This window comes from Pristiophorus japonicus, chromosome 2 (genome assembly GCF_044704955.1).
Source record: "Pristiophorus japonicus isolate sPriJap1 chromosome 2, sPriJap1.hap1, whole genome shotgun sequence".
Classification (NCBI taxonomy): Eukaryota; Metazoa; Chordata; class Chondrichthyes; family Pristiophoridae; genus Pristiophorus; species Pristiophorus japonicus.
In genome coordinates this window covers 113,025,173-113,044,455 of record NC_091978.1, presented here as the reverse complement: position 1 = coordinate 113,044,455, position 19,283 = coordinate 113,025,173, and the positions used below count along the sequence as shown (strand labels likewise).

The 19,283-nt window shown below is 43.8% G+C and overlaps 1 protein-coding gene across 2 annotated transcripts in view; it reads right to left on the bottom strand.

Annotated features, from left to right (window-relative positions):
• The window catches only part of LOC139240204 (integrin alpha-2-like), a 233,106-nt gene extending 222,550 nt beyond the window's left edge, over positions 1 to 10,556 (bottom strand). For both annotated transcript variants that reach the window (XM_070868661.1, XM_070868671.1), the window contains exon 1: positions 10,362 to 10,556. In XM_070868661.1, coding sequence (XP_070724762.1) covers positions 10,362 to 10,410 — 49 coding nt within the window. In that variant the 5' untranslated portion in view covers positions 10,411 to 10,556. The remainder of the gene's footprint in view (positions 1 to 10,361) is intronic.
• Positions 10,557 to 19,283: the final 8,727 nt, after the last annotated feature.

Below are 19,283 nucleotides of genomic sequence, written 5' to 3'. Positions count from 1 at the left end.
TTCAGTGTAACTGCAGACAACGTACTACTTGGAATTCAGCTCATGCTTGGTAACCATGGAAATGTGAATTCCAGTAGGAGCTACTAGTGAGACTAACAAAGACTAACCTTAAGTGAAATGGCTCAAGCTGCAACACCCAACTCTGATGGTAAAAGTGCTGCTAATCATTAACTGTGGCTGTGGAACAAAGCTTTAGACACACAGTTAAAACAAATATTTTGCTATATAAGCAAAATTGACAAGTCTATCCATTAAAATTGTAACAATAGATATCTAGCCATTAATAGTGGTCAATTTTGTCAGTCATGTGCCCTTCTTCTATCTTGAACAAAAGCAAAATATTGCAGATGCTGGAAATTTGAAATAAAAACAGACTATGCTGATCAGGCAGCTTCTATGGTGATAGGTCATTTGATGAAAGGTTATAGATCTGAAACATTAAATCTCTTCCTCTGTCTTCATTTAGAAAATTCATTAGAAACCCTTGGGCTAGATTCTCCTCCGTGGTGGGCTTGCTGTAGAAGAATTAGGAGAAAATTGGGAGAAAATGCATCTAGATATAAATAGACTAATAGGTATTGTGCTTTACAGTATTAGCTGGAATGGGATTGCCGAAGTGTTATTTCATCCAATACTTGGGTCATTGCGATAGGTCAGTCCGATATTTCTCTCCTGCTTCTGTTCTGTAGCAATTGCTTTACAACTGAGTGGCTTGAAAATCCACTTCAGAGGGCAATAAGAGCAATAAGAATCAATCAAATATTGTGAGACCAGAGCCATGTGTAGGCTAGACCGACCGGGTAGAGGTGGGGGATTTCCTTCCCTGAATATAAGTGAACCATTTGGTTTTTTATGACAATCCAGCAGTTTTCATGGTCATTCACTTGGTGTTGACCCACAAATTTCCAGATTTATTGAATTCAATTTCACAACTTGCCTTGGTGGGATTTACGTGTCTCAGTACTATAATCACTAGGCTATTGTACCCACGCATTCTTACAGATAAGCACAGAACTCTGCGTGCCTGGCTAAAATACAATGCAAGGTCAGCAATACATCTCAACACTGCCAGCTCATTGTTCGAAGCAGGTATTGGTTTCAAATTGGTTCCTCCAATAAAACAGTACCGTATCATTGCTGGTACATGATAAAACAGGATGGAGATTTTTTTAAGTTTCAGAAATGTAAGTAACTAATTAGACTTATGCTTAAAGTAATAAAGTACAAAGCTACTTTAAAGAGAACTGGAAACTAAAAAAACTGCAATAGATCAGATGTCATTCCTCAGCAGTGGCTCAGTTGGTAGCACTTTTGCCTCTGAGTCAGAAAGTCGTGGGTTCATGTTCCACTCCAGAGACTTGAACACATAATCTAGATTGACACCGCCGAAAGATTGCACCTCTAACAGTGCAGTACTGAGAGTACTGCACTGTTAGAGGTGCAATCTTTCGGACAAGAAATTAAACTGAGGCACCATCTGCCCTCCCGGGTGGACATAAAAGATCCATGGCATTATTTCGAAGAAGAGCAGTGAGTTCTCCCCAGTGTCCTGGCTAATATTTATCCCTCAATCAACATCATTAAACAACAGATGGTCTGGTCATTATTATATTCCTGTTTGTGGGACATTGCTGTTCACAAATTGGCTACATAACAACAATAACTTACATTTATATAGCCCCTTTAACATAGTAAAACATCCCAAGGCCCTTCACAGGAGCGTTATCAAACAGAATTTGACAATGAGCCACATTAGGAGATATAAAAACAGATAGGTTTTAAGCAGCATCTTAAAGGAAGAGAGATAGGGAGAGGTTTAGGGAGGAAATTCCAGAGATTAGGGCCTAGGCAGCTGAAGTCACGGCCGCCAATGGTAGAATAATTGAAATCGGTGATGTGCAAGAGGCCAGAGTTAGAGGAGCGCGGAGATCTCAAAGGGTTATAGAGCTGGAGGAGATGGGTGATATTAAGGAGCTGGAAGTGGACCATCTAGGTGATCGAGTGGATATAGGGTTGGAAACTCATCTCAGGGTCAAATAAGACACCAAGGTTGCAAATGGTCTGGTTCGGGCATAGACAGTGGCCAGGAAGAGGGATGCAGTCGGTGGTTAGGAAATTGAGTTTGTGATGGGCATTAAAGACAATGGAGCCAAAATTACCCCTTCCATTAAGGACTGGGAGTCATTTAGAATTCAATAGAGGAGGACTAAGGGTTTAATTAGGAGGTGGAAAATAGAGTATGAGAGGAAGCTTGCAGGGAATATAAAAACTGACTACAAAAGCTTCTATAAATATGTGAAGAGAAAAAGATTAGTAAAGACAAACGTAGGTCCCTTGCAGTCGGATTCAGGTGAATTTAGAATGGGGAACAAAGAAATGGCAGACCAATTGAACCAATTGGTTCTGTCTTCACGAAGGAAGATACAAATAACCTTCTGAAGGTACTAGGGGACAGTGGGTCTAGTGAGAAGGAGGAACTCAAGGATATCCTTATTAGTCAGGAAATTGTGTTAGGGAAATTGATGGGATTGAAGGCCGATAAATCCCCAGGGCCTGATAGTCTGCATCTCAGAGTACTCCAGGAAGTGGCGCTAGAAATAGTGGATGCATTGGTGATCATTTTCGAATAGTCTATCGACTCTGGATCAGTTCCTATGGACTGGAGGGTAGCTAATGAAACACAACTTTTTAAAAAAAGAGGGAGAGCGAAAACGGGTAATTTCGACCAGTTAGCCTGACATCAGTAGTGGGGAAAATGTTGGAATCAATCATTAAGGATGAAATAGCAGCACATTTGGAAAGCAGTGACGGGATCGGACCAAGTCAGCATGGATTTATGAAAGGGAAATCATGCTTGACGAATCTTCTGGAATTTTTTGATGATGTAACTAGCAGAGTGGACAAGGGAGAACCAGTGGATGTGGTATATTTGGACTTTCAAAAGGCTTTTGACAAGGTCCCGCACAAGAGATTGGTGTGCAAAATCAAAGCACATGGTATTGGGGGTAATATACTGGTTGGCAGACAGGAAGCAGAGAGTCGGGATAAACAGGTCCTTTTCAGAATGGCAGGCAGTGACTAGTGGAGTGCCGCGGGGCTCAGTGCTGGGATCCCAGCTCTTTACAATGTACATTAATGATTTAGATGAAAGAATAGAGTGTAATATCTCCAAGTTTGCAGATGACACTAAACTGGGTGGCGGTGTGAGCTGCAGGGTGACTTGGACAGGTTAGGTGAGTGGGCAAATACATGGCAGATGCAGTATAATGTGGATAAATGTGAAATTATCCATTTTGGGGGCAAAAACACGAAGGCGGAATATTATCTGAATAGCGGCAGACGAGCAAAAGGGGAGGTGCAATGAGACCTGGGTGTCATGGTTCATCAGTCACTGAAAGTGGGCACACAGGTACAGTAGGCGGTAAAGAAGACAAATGGTGTGTTGGCCTTCATAGCTAGGGGATTTGAATATAGAAGCAGGGAGGTCTTAGTGCAGCTGTACAGGGCCTTAGTGAGGCCTCACCTGGAATATTGTGTTCAGTTTTCGTCTCCTAGTCTGAGGAAGGATGTTCTTGCTATTGAGGGGGTGCGGCGAAGGTTCACCAGACTGATTCCAGGAATGGCTGGGCTGTCATATGAGGAGAGACTGGATCAACTGGGCCTTTATTCACTGGAGTTTGGAAGGATGAGAGAAGATCTCATAGAAATATATAAGATTCTGACGGGACTGGACAGGATAGATGCAGGAAGAATGTTCCCGATGTTGAGGAAGTCCAGAACGAGGGTACATAGCCTTAGGATAAGGGGTAGGCCATTTAGGACTGAGATAAGGAGAAACTTCTTCACTCAGAGAGTTGTTAACCTGTGGAATTCCCTGCCGCAGAGAGTTGTTGATGCCAGTTCACTGGATATATTCAAGAGGGAGTTAGATATGGCCCTTATGGTCAAGGGGATCAAGGGGTATGGAGAGAAAGCAGGAAAGGGGTACTGAAGGAATGATCAGCCATGATCTTGTTGAATGGCGGTGCAGACTCAAGGGGCCGAATGGCCTACCCCTGCACCTATTTTCTATATTTCTATGTTTCTATTAAGACCTGTTTCCACCGGAAATCGACAGCCATGCTGCGGAATGGAATTACCGCCAATTTTTGTGAAATGGCTGCCATGTTGAAAATTAAGCTCCTGTGGTATCCCGGCTACTGATCCATCCTAACTGCATCATCAGAGCTCGCACCACCGATGTTCCCCCCCGAATGCGAAATTCCACGCAGATAATCTTGCTCCTACTGCTCGGTACCACCGGCAGCTTTTTCGGTCGGTGTACTCAGCTTGGAGTACTTCTAAGTACCGCCATATTTTTTTTTGTCGGCCGATTGCCAGGTCTGTAAAGTACTTTCGGACATCCTGAGGTTGCGAAAGACACTATACAAATGGAATTTCTTTCCATCAGTCTATTTATATCTAGATACATTATCTCCCAATGTTCCTTCAAATTTAAATCTATCGCTCTACATATCCTTTTTTTGAATCTTCCTTAGGTTCCGGCAGATGAGAGAATCATAGGTTTCGGTGTAACTATCAGGTCAATGCTCTTACGTCCTCGATCAGTAAGGAAGCAATATGACAGAAGTGTGATAACCTAAGAACATAAGAAATAGGAACAGGAGTAGGCCATACAGCCCCTCGGGCCTGATCCGCCATTCAATAAGATCATGGCTGATCTGATCATGGACTCAGCTCCACCTCCCTGCCCGCTCCCCATAACCCCTTATCTCTTTATTGTTGAAGAAACTGTCTATTTCTGTCTTAAATTTACTCAATGTCCCAGCTTCCACAGCTCTCGAGGCAGTGAATTTCACAGATTTACAAACCTCTGAGAGAAGAAATTTCTCCTCATCTTAGTTTTAAATTGGCAGTCCCTTATTCTAAGATCATGCCCTCTCGTTCTAGTCTCCCCCATCAGTGAAAACATCCTCTCTGCATCCACCTTGTCAAGCCCCCTCATAATCTTATACATTTCAATAAGATCACCTCTCATCTTTCTGAATTCCAATGAGTAGAGACCCAATCGACTCAACCTTTCCTCATGAGTCAACCCCCTCATCTCCGGAATCAACCTAGTGAACCTTCTCTGAGCTGCCTCCAAAGCAAGTGTATCCTTTTGTAAATATGGAAACCAAAACTGCACACCATATTCCAGGTGTGGCCTCACCAATACCTTTATATAGCTGTAGCAAGACTTCCCTGCTTTTATACTCCATCCCCTTTGCAATAAAGGCCAAGATACCATTGGCCTTCCTGATCACTTGCTGTACCTGCATACTATCCTTTTGTGTTTCATGCACAATTACACCAGGTCCCACTGTACTACGGCACTTTGCAACCTTTCGCCATTTAAATAATAACTTGCTCTTTGATTTTTTTCTGCCAAAATGCATAAGCTCACACTTTCTAACATTATACTCCATTTGCCAAAGAGAGGCTGGAGTTTTCCTTGAGGTGAGACTTGTGCCTTCATCAGACATTCTATTGAGCAATCCAGCTAACAATTAATGAAAATCCTCCAGCATGGCTGGTATACTCCAGTGTCAGTCAGCACTGGGTGGGATAAAGTCATTGAACTATCACCCTACCAGCACAATTACTAACTACTAATGATTCGTCTACAGAAAAAAAATGACAGCTGACAAACTCCAAATGATTTGGATTGTAGCAATGTATTAAGTGCAAAGCAAGCAAAACCGGAATTTGTTTTACCATCCCACTGCACTAACTCAATTCTCGATCGACCGTTAATGATTACAGAAAAGAAACCCATTTTTTGCTGTAGAGCAGCAAACAATAAAAGCCTTTTGATTGATGCCCTCTCCAATGCCACTTTCTTAAGACTATTTCTGTAATCATCCACATTCAAAATGCTAGCCCAAGGGTGACAAAGGAAACTTTATCCTGACAGACAGGGAACAGGATGCAGCATTGATAAATGACTATTGTGCATTTACAGAATTTTAGATGTTTGCCAGTATGAATGGAGAGGCTCTGAAATGACAGCACAAAAAAATAATTGTTTCCTTGAACAGTGGAATAAACATGAAGAACTATAAACTCACACAAAATTCCACATTGCTGTTGCTTATCTTTCAAAGCATACACTTGTAAAGTTCTGGCAGCATTGTTCCTGACAGACTGAATGAACTACCATTGGATTTTACACTAGAAAGTCTATGATGAATGGGATACTTTGTATGAAAGTGTGCAGGAAGTTATAAATTTGCTGTACCTTTGCATTATGCAGAGTATGTGTACCACCTCAGAAATAGGATAGTTTTAAGTGGTGAGGGAGGTGAGGTGAATCCCTTCAGGGCATGCTTCCCTGAAAAACACATTTAAAAAATGGAGGAGAAATTCAACTTACTTTTGCCCATTTTCCAGGGGTAAAACGGTAAAATGGTCACTGGTTCTGCAAATTTCAGGTGGCACCCTCCTGTGCTTGATCTGTCCTGTAACTGAGTCGGAATTGGGCTTCTTTTAGTTGTCTAGGGTGCCCTATTTGCATGTGCAAGTCAGGGTCCTAATGCCGGTTGCAGGACCCCAATTGAAATTGTGTACAAATGGGCGGAGCTTGTGCTGTGCAAGCTCTGCCTAGTTGTGGCAGGTCTTAAGCGGGCACACCAGCAGTCCTTAGAGAGACAGCTGGAGGCCACTCAAGAAGTGGGCGGAATACTTTTTAAAAAGTTACATTTCAGTGGATTGCTCCTCCTGGCTCCACAAAAGTACTGGGAGTTGCTGCTGGCTGGGCTCACTTCCCTCCACTAGCTTCCACTCCCAGGACCTAACTGTGGACCGGTTGAGGATCAGAGCTGGCTAGAATTCCTCAGGCCCCAACCAGCGAGCTGCATTGTGTCACTCAATTGGTGTCCTCAACTTGCCAGCTTAATTCAAAGGAGACCCGAATTTTAATCAGGACTCAAAGTGCCGGTGATTGGCTCATGAACCAATCGTTTCGCCAACTTGTCACCCGTTTTGGGCGCAAGTCCAATTCCTCGGCTAAATATTTTCTTTTCCAAAGATCTTAGAGAGAATCTCAGATTTCCAGCATCCACAGTATTTTGTTTTTGTCTGTAGTAAACTATCAAGGTGAAAAGAGTAAGATGGAAAATCAGATAAATTAAGAATTAGTAATTAAGTGAGACAAGCTTTGGTTTAAAGGTCTGTAGTAGAAGTGGAAAACTGAGTGAGATAAACAGTTCCACAGTTTTGAGATCCTTGGGAAGAATGAGTTAAAGTAGAACAGTGTCGTGAGTCTCGATTTCAGCACAGCAATGATGCAGGGGTGAGCAGAAGCATGTAGGATGGCATGGTTGAAGCATTGGGACAAGAGAGTAAAATTCAAAGAAGAAATTGATATAATAGTATCAATAAAAAGGAATAAAAGGAATCAAAGAAATTGCAAGAGGATGAGATAGACAGGTAGATATAATCTATTGTACAAGCTCTCCAGATATAACAGTAGTGCTCAGGTTTTGAATTGTTCTTCCATATTTCCTCCGCGTTTCCCACATTACAACAGTAACTACACTCCAAAAGTACTTCATTGGTTGTAAAGCACTTTGCGACGTCCGGTGGTCATGAAAGGCACTATAGAAATGGAAGTCTTTTTTTCTTTCTTTCTATCAGGCTGCATGAGCATTTGTGAAATTAATGGGACTTAATACCCAAGGAATAAGAAAAAAAAACACATTCTCACACATCTATATTGGTATATATTGATGTTGGCAATTAGAAAACTGCAAAACTAAAATGTTCCAATATTGTTTTCCTTGCTAATGTAATTGATTCCACGTTGATTTATACCACAATATCCACAGTGATAACAGTACACAAGCATTTCTTTTGTAAAGTTATCAAAAATATAAATGTATTAAATAGAATTACATAGAAATTACAGCACATAAACAGGCCATTCTGCCCAATTATGCCATTGTTTATGCTCCACACACGCTTCCTCCCACTCTATCTCACCCTATCAATATATTCTTCTATTCATTTCTCCCTCATCTACTTATCTATCTTCCCTTTAAATCCATTTGTTATATTTTCATCAACCACTGTATGTGGCAGCGAGTTCTACATTCTCACCACTCTCACCGCTAAATGTAATGTTGAAAGTAACACCAATTAACATTGAAGGGGAAGGTTGGGTCGTAGAGTCAGTTAAATACTGATCTTTCACAACTGGGACTTGGGCACGAACTTGGAACTTGGGGTAAAAGTTCCCTCTGTTTGATATCTGTTTGGAGATGGGGGTGCAGAGCAGAGAGAACTTTACTCTGTAGCGAATCATTCTATATTTGGCCTGGGAGCATTTGAAGCTAACGCTGGATGCCTGAAATGGAAAGTGTTCTATTCCTAGTACTAACACCTCTTGCTTTGATAAATTGAGGGAAGGGGCAAATCACAGATTATACAAATCAACAAGTCACTCTATCAATCTCATGTAGTTTTCATGAACTTTTGATTTTGTTATGACAAGGGCAAGTTAGATGCAATAGTTCTACACATTTTCAGCTGACGCAAAACCATTTCAACTGATAACAGAACACTGGCTCTCAAGACTTCCTTGAGAGCCAGTGTAAGCACCATGGTCTGAATAGCCTCCTGCAGTTCTATACAGCGATTCATGGGTAGAGAGTAGGAGGAATGCTCGTGCCAACTGCCTAGGAGGTGTTGTGAGAGGCCCAATCCGTTTTAACGGCCAGGTCTCATTTAGATGTAGCAGGAGAGCTGCCTGCCTAAAATGGGCATCCAGAGGCAGCTTGCCGGGGTCCAGCCGGCACTCAGATAAATTGTCGGGGGAGGTGGCCCATGAGGGTTTTCCGAAACATTGGATGAGAGGGTTCGGGAGGGTTTTACAAATCGTGGGGGGAGAGGGTTCGGGAGGGGAGAGGGCTCAGGAGGGTTTGCTCCCACAATGCTATTAGATAGGGAAGCAGTTAGATACAATTGATTGGCTTTCTAATTCATGTCAGAGGGCAATTGAGAGTCAACTATCTTGATGTGGGACTGGATAAGGAAGGCAGGTTTCCTTCCCTAAAGGGCATTAGCGAATCAGTTGGGTTTTTACGACACTCCAATGGTTTTAGGTCACTTTTACCGATGCCACTTTTTTATTTCCAAATTTTTTTAAACTGAATTTAAATTCTCAAACTGCCATGGTGGGATTTGAACTCAGGTTCTCGGAATTATTGGTCCAGCCATATGGATTGCTATGGATTCCAGAATCATAACCACTACACTACTGCACAGTCTCAAACTCGTAGTATAACTACGCCATAGCACCTTATTGCAAACAACATAATCAGGTAGCCTGAAGGCAAACAAATCATTGAAACTTCTAGTAACACGCCTATTTGAAACATGAACAAACATGACTTTGAGCTATAAGCCAGTGACTTTGCCATACCCTGTGTGCCTCTTATTAATTCAGGTTCGGTTAACAAATGCAAAGGACTGTTCATTGGTAAATGTGCAGGATTATGTTTCAGTACTTGACTGTGTACAATGGTGCACATGCAGTTTAGAATATTAAAAAAATATAGTTTGTTATCTAAGTTCAAAGCTTACAGAAAATTTTTTACTGAAAAACAATTCTAGAAAAGGCAATAGGATTATTGTCTTTTAGCTTTACTGGCTTCATATTTTCACTTCTATGTGCTATGTTTATAATTTGTGAACCTTGAAACAAATCAGTAAAGGAGTTAAAATAAAACATGTATCCATGTTAGCGCTCTGCAACCCAATTCATTCTGATGGAATTTACATGAAGGTTTAAATGTTACCAAAAACAGCTGATAGCAGCTTTTCAGAACTTTCATCCTTTGGTAGACTGACCTTTTATTTTCGGGATACTTACTTACAAACTATCAGTCTGAAGCGGCCAAACTTTAACTTCAGCATGATTAAAGGTACATTAAAAAACCCAAATCATAGTTGCTTGTTTTTAAGAGTTTTACTCACTTTTACCAGTACTGCTGTAGTTAGATAGCAGTCACTGAAGTTGACTCACATGTAATAGGATTACACACACAGACACACTCTTCTCATCAAACAACATAATAATAAGGAACATTTTCTGTACAAAGATAAACAAAAATCCATGCACAGTAGAAATTCAAGGAAAAGCTAACACATTAGCAGCTATAGGTTTTAACAGTCATACTTATTAAATTTAATACAGAATATACCCACATTTTTTAGATGAAGCAACTCTCAAAATACTGACTCTTTCCTAATTAGTTTCACAAACCAATCTTTTAAGAACAATTAAGTACGATATATACCGAGGCTTATAATGTTCCTACCTTGGACAAGGAGGAAGAAAGAAACAATTCCTTGTCTGTTGGGACCCATAGCTGACTGTAAGCTCAGATTCGAACTGTCTCTCTGACTCCGACACAAAAGATCCTAAGTGATCACTTGCACTCTTTCGATTGCTGTTCTCAGTTACTCTCACGCTCTCTGTCCACCTTAAACAGCTTCTGTCCTGACTAAGTCAGTGTTTATTATCTAGTTGTGACGCGACTTCATGAGTCAGAGCCACACCTCCCAAAAGTAGTGTTTGAGAAACTTTTAATGAGTCCTGCACACACAGGAAATGTTCCATCCGTTAAACTAGAGAAGTTAATCTCTGGGCTGTCGGTATTGTGACTCCTCCCACTGGGAATTACCAGTTCTTTCTGGCTGGTAATATAATTCCTCTTTCTGGGAAAAATATACCTTTTGTGTTAACCACAACTTGGTTATCTATTGGTTCCCTTTGGATCTTATTTAAGAAACTATGGGGCCGAAAGTGTGCAGTGGCTCTCCCATTTAATTGAAGGGGAGGGGTGTTGTAGCGCGTTATGCTATGAAGAGTATCCACGTAGCGCTGGCCCCCTCAACACGGCGCTGGACACAGCGCCAAACTGCCGCTCCGGGAGCATCCCTCCAAGGAAGCAGAGAGCCGGAGACAGCACCTTGCTTCCTTTGAGGGGCCACATGGCCCAATTCCACGTCGAGGGCAGGACTTCCGGACCGGGTGATAAAGGTCCCAGCCCTGGAATGTTACCGCCTGCAATCAGGGCAAGGGGCAATTTCACCCCCTGTAGTTTCAGGAGAAGATATTGCATGCAGGAGAACTTTTTTAGCAGTACGTAGCAAGCCCAACAAGAGGAGGCGCAGTTCTGGATTTAATTTTAGGAACTGAAGCTGGGCAGATGGTTGGAGTATCAGCGGAAGAGCATTTTTGTGGTAGTGATCATAGTTCAGTTAGTTTTAGCATAGTTATGGATAAGGATAAAGATAAAACAGGATTAAAAGTTCTAAATTGGTGGAAGGCCAATTTTGCTAGGTTGAGAAGTGATTTAGCAAAAGTGGACTGGAAATAGCTACTTGAAGGTAAATTAATGTCAGAGCAGTGGGAGGCATTCAAGAGGAAGATGCAAGGGTTCAGGGTAAACATGTTTCCACAAAGAAAAAGGGCAGAACTGCCAAATTTAGAGCCCACTGGATGACAAGATGCATACAGGGTAAGATAAGGCAAAAAAGGGAAGCTAATTTCAGATAACGAGAGCTCAATATTGCAGAAAGCCTGGAAGAGTATAGAAAGGGTGAAATTAAAAGGAAATTAGGAAAGCAAAGAGAGAGCATGAAAAAGTATTGGCAAATAAAATCAAAGAAAACCCAATGATGTTTTATTATTACATAAAGAGTAAGAGGATAACTAAGGAAAGAGTAGGGCCGAGTCAGGACCAAAATGGTAACCTATGTGTGGGGCAGAGGATGTGGGTAAGATACTTAATGAATACTTTGCGGCTGTCTTCACAAAAACGGGGGAAAATGCTGACACTGAAGTTAAAGCGGAAGAGAATAAAATATTGGATGGGATAAACATAGTAAGAGAGGAAGTATTAAGGGGTTTAGCATCTTTGAGAATAGATAAATCGCCAGGACTTGGGGAAGTCCAGAACCAGGGGACATAGTCTAAGGATAAGTGCTCAGCCATTTCGGACTGAGAAGAGGAGAAACTTCTTCACTCAGAGAGTTGTTAACCTGTGGAATTCCCTACTGAAGACAGTTGTTGATGCCAGTTCGTTGGATATATTCAAGAGGGAGTTAGATATGGCCCTTACGACTAAAGGAATCAACGGGTATGGAGAGAAAGCAGGTAAGGGGTACTGAGGTGAATGATCAGCCATGATCTTATTGAATGGTGGTGCAGGTTCGAAGGGCCGAATGGCCTACTCCTGCATCTATTTTCTATGTTTCTATGTTTCTAAGCAGCATGGCAGACAACCTTTTATACTCCCTTGCACGAGGTGTGCAGGTGGCCCTTGGGCCTCCAACAGTTGCGCCCTCTGGTGGCAAGTCTTACACAGTTACAATGTTTACATACATAGCATCACTCCCCCCGCAAAGTCTTTGATACAAATTATTTACTAGTTGAGACAATCCGGGGCCCTATGCACCCTGGTTGATTGTCTGAGTTCAAACTCTGGCATAGGTGAGTTGGTCGGACCATTGCTGCACTGCGGCTCGGCTGGTTTGACAGGACTTTTGGGAATGGTGGGTTCATCCTCTTGATTGACACCGAGGTCAATTGCTGGTTGGGTGTGGGTCGATGATGGTGATGTCCTCCTCAGGTTGTTCCTGGTTGTCGGTGAACCGCAGTTTGGTCTGATCCAAATGCTTTCTGCAGATTTGTCCATTCAATAGTTTGATTCCCCTCCTTGGCCAAGACGGTGCCAATGACCCATTTAGGACCATGACCATAATTAAGGACAAACACAGGGTCGTTAACATCAATGTCACGCGATAGAGCCGCATGATCGTGGTGCATGTTTTGCCGGTGACATCGGGTTTCCACATGATCACTTAGATCCGGGTGGGCTAGGGAGAGCCTGGTTTTGAGGGCTCTCTTCATTAACAATTCTCCAGGGGGAACCCCAGTGAGCGAGTGGGGTCGCATCTGGTAGCTGAGCAGAACCCGAGATAAGCGGGTCTGCAAGGAGTCTTCCGTCAGGCATTTCAAGCTTTGCTTGATAGTTTGGACTGCCCGTTCCGCTTGACCGTTGGATGTGGGCTTAAACGGGGCAGACCTGACATGCTTGATGCTATTGTGGGTCATAAACTCGTTGAATTCCGAGCTGGTGAAACACGGTCCATTGTCACTGACAAGGATGTCAGGCAAGCCATGGGTGACGAACATAGCCCGGAGGCTTTCAATGGTAGCAGTGGATGTGCTGGATAGAAACATAGAAACATAGAAAATAGATGCAGGAGTACCATTCACACTGGGTCACAGTGTACGCCCTGTGTGTTTAATCCTTTCACACTGGGTCACAGTGCGGGCCCCGTGTGTTTACCCCTTTCACACTGGGTCACAGTGTGGGCCCCGGGTGTTTAATCCTCCCACACTGGCTCACAGTGCCGGCCCCGGGTGTTTAACCTTTCACACTGGGTCACAGTGTGGGCCCCGGGTGTTTAACCTTTCACACTGGGTCACAGTTTGGGCCACGGGTGTTTAACCCTTTCACACTGGGTCACAGTGCGGGCCCCGGGTGTTTAACCCTTTCACACTGGTTCACAGTGCGGGACCCGGGTGTTTAACCCTTTCACACTGGGTCACAGTGCGGGCCACGGGTGTTTATCCCTTTCACACTGGGTCACAGTGTAGGCCCCGGGTGTTTAACCTCTCACACTGGGTCACAGTTTAGGCCCCGGGTGTTTAACCCTCTCACACTGGGTCACAGTGTGGGCCCCGGGTGGACGTGCACCACCATTCAATAAGATCATGGCTGATCATCAGTTCAGTACCCCTTCGCTATAGAAACATAGAATGATATGATTACCATTCAATCCATTTAAAGTAAGTGTCCATTACAACTCAAACCATCTTTCCGAGAACGGGGCCAGCAAAATCTACCTGGATCCTGGACCACAGTTTGGAGGGCCATGACGACAGACTCAATGGAGCCTCCCTTGGTGCATTGCTCAATTGTGAGCACTTGTGGCACTGGTGTACACATGACTCGTAAGTCCGAGTCAATGCCGGGCCACCAAACATGCGACCTGGCTATAGCCTTCATCATGACTATGCCTGGGTGGGTATTCTGTAGGTCGCATATAAACGTTTCTCTGCCTTTTTTTGGCAAAACCACGCGATTACCCATAAGAGACAATCTGACTGGATGGACATTTCATCTTTGCGTCGGTGAAACAGCTTTTTTTCATCTTGCGTTACCCCGGGAATGGCTGACCAGCTCCCATTGAGGGCGCAACTTTTTAAAAGTGATAGCACAGGATCCTGGCTGGTCCAGGTCCTGATCTGACGAGCAGTGATGGGTGACCCCTCGCTCTCAAAAGCATTCATGACCAGAAGCAAGTCTGTGGGCTGCGCCATTTCCATCCCGGTAGTGGGCAATGGTAGCCGACTGAGGGCATCAGCACAGTTCTCCGTGCCTGGTCTGTAGTGGATAACATAGTCATAGGTAGACAATGTTAGTGCCCATCTTTGGATGCGGGACCAAGCATTGGTGTTTATACCTTTGCTTTCTGAAAACAGCGAAATGTGCATTTTGTGGTCGGTTTCAAGCTCAAACCGACGTCCAAATAGGTATTGGTGCATTTTCTTAATCCCATATACACATGCTAACGCCTATTTCTCAACCATGCTTTAGGCTCTTTCAGCCTTAGACAGACTTCTAGACACGTATGCAACCGGTTGAAGTTTGCCCAATACATTGGTTTGCTGTAACACAGCCGACCCCGTACAAAGATGCATCATAAGCTAGCACTAATCATTTACATGGGCCATACAGTACAAGTAACTTATGAGAACAAAGTAGGTTTCTGGCCTTCTCAAAGGCTGTCTCTTGAGATTTACCCCAAACCCAGTTGTCACCCTTACATAGCAACATGTGCAACGGTTCCAGCAAAGTGCTTAACCCAGGTAGAAAGTTACCAAAATAGTTGAGGAGTCCCAGGAACGAACGCAGCTCCGTCACATTCTGTGGTCTGGGTGCATTCTTGAAGGTGTCTGTCTTTGAGTCCGTGGGTCTGATACTGTCTGCTGCAATTTTTCTCCCCAAAAATTCAACCTCTGGCGCCAGGAAAAAACACTTGGAGCGTTTCAGCCTGAGTCCCACTCTGTCTAGTTGACTTCGAACCTCTTCCAGGTTGTACAGGTGTTCGATGGTGTCACGACCGGTGATCAGGATATCGTCTTGAAACTCAGTGGTGTGCGCAACCGATTTCAGCAGACTCTCCATGTTCCTCTGGAAGATGGCAGCAGCTGAGCAAATCCCAAAAGGGCATCTGTGGTATATGAACAGTCCTTTGTGCGTGTTGATGCACGTCAATCCTTTCGAAGATTCAAGCCAGCTCCAGTGACCCTTGGGCCTTCAACAGTTATGCCCTCTGATGGCAAGTCTTACACAGTTACAATGTTTACATACAATAACAGTAGGCTGATCAAAAAAGTAAAAGCCCATGGGATCCAAGGGAGAGTGGCAAATTGGATCCAAAATTGGCTCAGTGGCAGGAACCAAAGGGTAATGGTTGATGGGTGTTTTTGCGACTGAAAGGCTGTTTCCAGTGGGGTTCCACAGGGCTCAGTGCTCGGTCCCTTGCTTTTTGTAGTATATATTAATGATTTAGACTTAAATGTAAGAGGCATGATAAAATAGTTTAGAAACATAGAAAGAAACATAGAAACATAGAAACTTACCACGCAGAAGGAGGCCATTTCAGCCCATCGTGTCCGCGCCGGCCGACAAAGAGCCACGCGACCCTTGGTCAGCAGCCCTGAAGGTTACATAAGAACATAAGAAATAGGAGCAGGAGAAGGCCATATGGCCCCTCGAGCCTGCTCCGCCATTTAATACGATCATGGCTGATCTGATCATGGACTCAGGTCCACTTCCCTGCCTGCTCTCCATAACCCCTTATTCCCTTATCGTTCAAGAAATTGTCTATTTCTGTCTTAAATTTATTTAATGTCCGAGCTTCCACAGTTCTCTGAGGCAGCAAATTCCACAGATCCACAACCCTCTAAGAGAAGAAATTTCTCCTCATCTCAGTTTTAAATGGGCGGCCCCCCTCTCTGCATCCACCTTGTCAAGTCGCCTCATAATCTTATACGTTTTGATAAGATCATCTCTCATTCTTCTGAATTCCAATGAGTAGAGGCCCAACTTACTCAACCTGTCCTCATAATCAACCCCATCATCTCTGGAACTTAGTGAACCTTCTCTGATCTGCCTCCAAAGCAAGTATATCCTTTCATAAATATGGAAACCAAAACTGTAAGCAGTATTCCAGGTGTGGCCTCACCAATACCCTGTACAACTGTAGCAAGATTTCCCTGCTTTTATACTCCATCCCTTTGCAATAAAGGCCAAGATTCCATTGGCCTTCCTGATCACTTGCTGTACCTACATACTAACCTTATGTGTTTCATGCACAAGTACCCCCAGGTCCTACTGTACTGCAGCACTTTGCAATCTTTCACCATTTAAATAATAACTTACTCTTTGATTTCTTCTGCCACAGTTCATGACCTCACACTTTCCAACATTATATTCCATCTGCCAAATTTTTGCCCACTCACTTAGCCATAGGATATATATTAACCTATGAACAATAAGCAAGTTCGAGGATACAAAAATTGGCCTTGTGGTTGACAGTGAGGAGGAACGCTTTCAACTGCAGGAACATATCGATGGGCAGAAAAGTGAATAATGGAATTCAATTCCAGAGAAGTGTGAGGTAATGCATTTGGGGAGGTGCAACAAGGCAAGGAAATACACAATAAATGGGAGGATACTCAGAGGTGTGGAGGAACAGAGGGATTTTGGTGTGCATGTCCACAGATCCCTGAAGGTAGCAGGACAGGTCAATAAGGTAGTTAAAAACGCATACAGAACACTTTCCTTTATTAGCCGAGGCATAGAATATAAGAGCAGGGAAGTTATGCTAGAATTGTATACAACACTAGTTAGGCCACAGCTTGTGTACTGCATGCAGTTCTGGCCACCACATTACAGGAAGGATGTGATTGCACTAGAGAGGGTGCAGAGGAGATTTACGAGGATGTTGCCAGGACTGGAGAATTTTAGTTATGAGGAAAGATTGGATAGGCTGGGTTTGTTTTCTTTGGAACAAAGGAGGCTGAGTGGAGATTTAATTGAGGTGTATAAAATTATGAGGGGCCTGGGTAGAGTGGATAGGAAGGACCGATTTCTCTTATCAGATGGGTCAATAAGCAGGGGGCATAGATTTTAAATAATTGCTGGAAGGATTAGAAGGGAGATGAGGAAAAAACTTTCACCCAGGGAGTAGTGGGGGTCTGGAACTCATTGCCTCAAAGGGTGGTAGAGGCAGAAACCCTCATCACATTTAAAAATACTTGGATGTGCACTTAAAGAGCTGTGACCTACAGGGCTACGGACTTAGTGCTGGAAGGTGGGATTAGATGGAAGTAGCTCTTTTTTGACCAGCACGGACATGATGGGCTGAATGGCCTCTTTCTGTGTCGTCATTTTTCTATGATTCTATTATTCTATAGTTCTCTCAGCTGGCAAAGATTCCCTTGAGAGAAATTTTGGCCTGGCTATGTACTAACTCTCTCTTTTCCAACTTCATTTAATACCCTCTCAGCGTGTGTCACTTTTAATTGGGCTTTTTCTATTTCTTACATTTTAACTCTCTGATGGAGTGAGCCTTTAGCTTAGTGATAGCAACGCCGCCTCTATGTTCAAAGGTGCACGGTTCAAAACCTGCTCCAGATAGTCGTGGTGAGCAGAGACCAGAGCTTCAGCTCTGAATTCTGGGTTTCTGGTGGGTGTGGGTGACCTCCCCACTCATCGTATGGGTTGTGAGAGCCTATAATACCCTCTGTTCATATATGATGTGGCACCCTCTCGGCTGGTGTAAAGATGGTTACGGTCATGGAAGGAGAGTCCATGTCACGGCCTGTCAGGCTGTTAATCAACTTGCAATCATTCCATTACTTCACTCTATTCTTCCAAGGAAAGAGTGCGAAGAAATAACAACAACAGCAGGATCTTTCTGCTTCATTAGATTGTGCTGTCTAGTGGATAGCTATGCTGGAGGAGGTGACTGTCCTGTGGTTGGTATTACTCATTCACCAACTCTGTGTATGCACCTGTAAATGCTCAGATCATCCTCAAAGTTTAAGTGCATCATTTGTACGAGAGCCTTAATTTCTGCCTACCTGAAATCTCTTTCACCTGGATGTTTGGGACATTTCAATTCAGCTCTACTTCTTGTAGCCTCTGTTTGAGTTTATTACTCTCTAAGAATTTGTTCTTTTAACCACATTCAAATGTCACAATGGCCCCGTTATTTACTGGGGCGGGTTTTGTGAGGAGGGGGGGGGGGGGGTGGGGAGGAGTTTTGTTCCCCCCCTGTTCTAACTCCACAGCGGGTGTCTTTTTTCAAGCAGGTTCCCTGCTCATAAGCCAGCCTGATGACAGGCTTGGCTCCCTGTTGGGCGGGGAACAACTGGAGGAGGCCGTATCCCAGGAGCAGGTAGGGAGCCTGCAGCTGGGTTAGTGGGAGTGTGGGTGAGGTACAGATCCTGGGGGGGGTGCAGTCGCCGGCCCAGTGCGGGGATGGGGTGGGGGGGGGCGGTTGTCCAATACCCGATCTGCGGAGTAGTTGGATCCCTGATCTGGGTGGGGTTTGAACCACGATTCCGGATGTGTCCAATCATGGGAGGGTGGTCTTTGGATCTCGATGGAGGGTTTGATGGCAGACATTGAAGAAGGCAAGCTTGGTGGGAAGCCCATAAATAGTGTGGGAAAGGCACTTATCTTTTCCATGAAGCAGACCTCGTCTCCCTTTAGCTGCCAGGTTTCCTGAGGCCTGGGAAACCCGGCCGGCCATGGTTAAATTGGGAAGATAGGTTAAATATAAGGCCGCAGCCTCATTATAATATTTAAATGGCCAACCCGCCTCCGGAGAGCGGGTTAGTTGCCTGACTCCCGCCCAGCCTCCATTAAAGCGGGAAGTGGGCGGGTTGGAGGCGGGTTGGGGTCGGGTTTGAGATTATAAAAATGTAAACATTCCACCCAACCTAAATCCACCTGTTTTTTTACCCCATAGTTTCCTTTTACTCAGATTGACAGAGATGTCTTGCTGCAACTGTTTTCCTGGGATCTCTCGTTATATAGCATGCGATATCTATGACAGAGTCAGAAAGACTCCTTAACAGTGCCTTC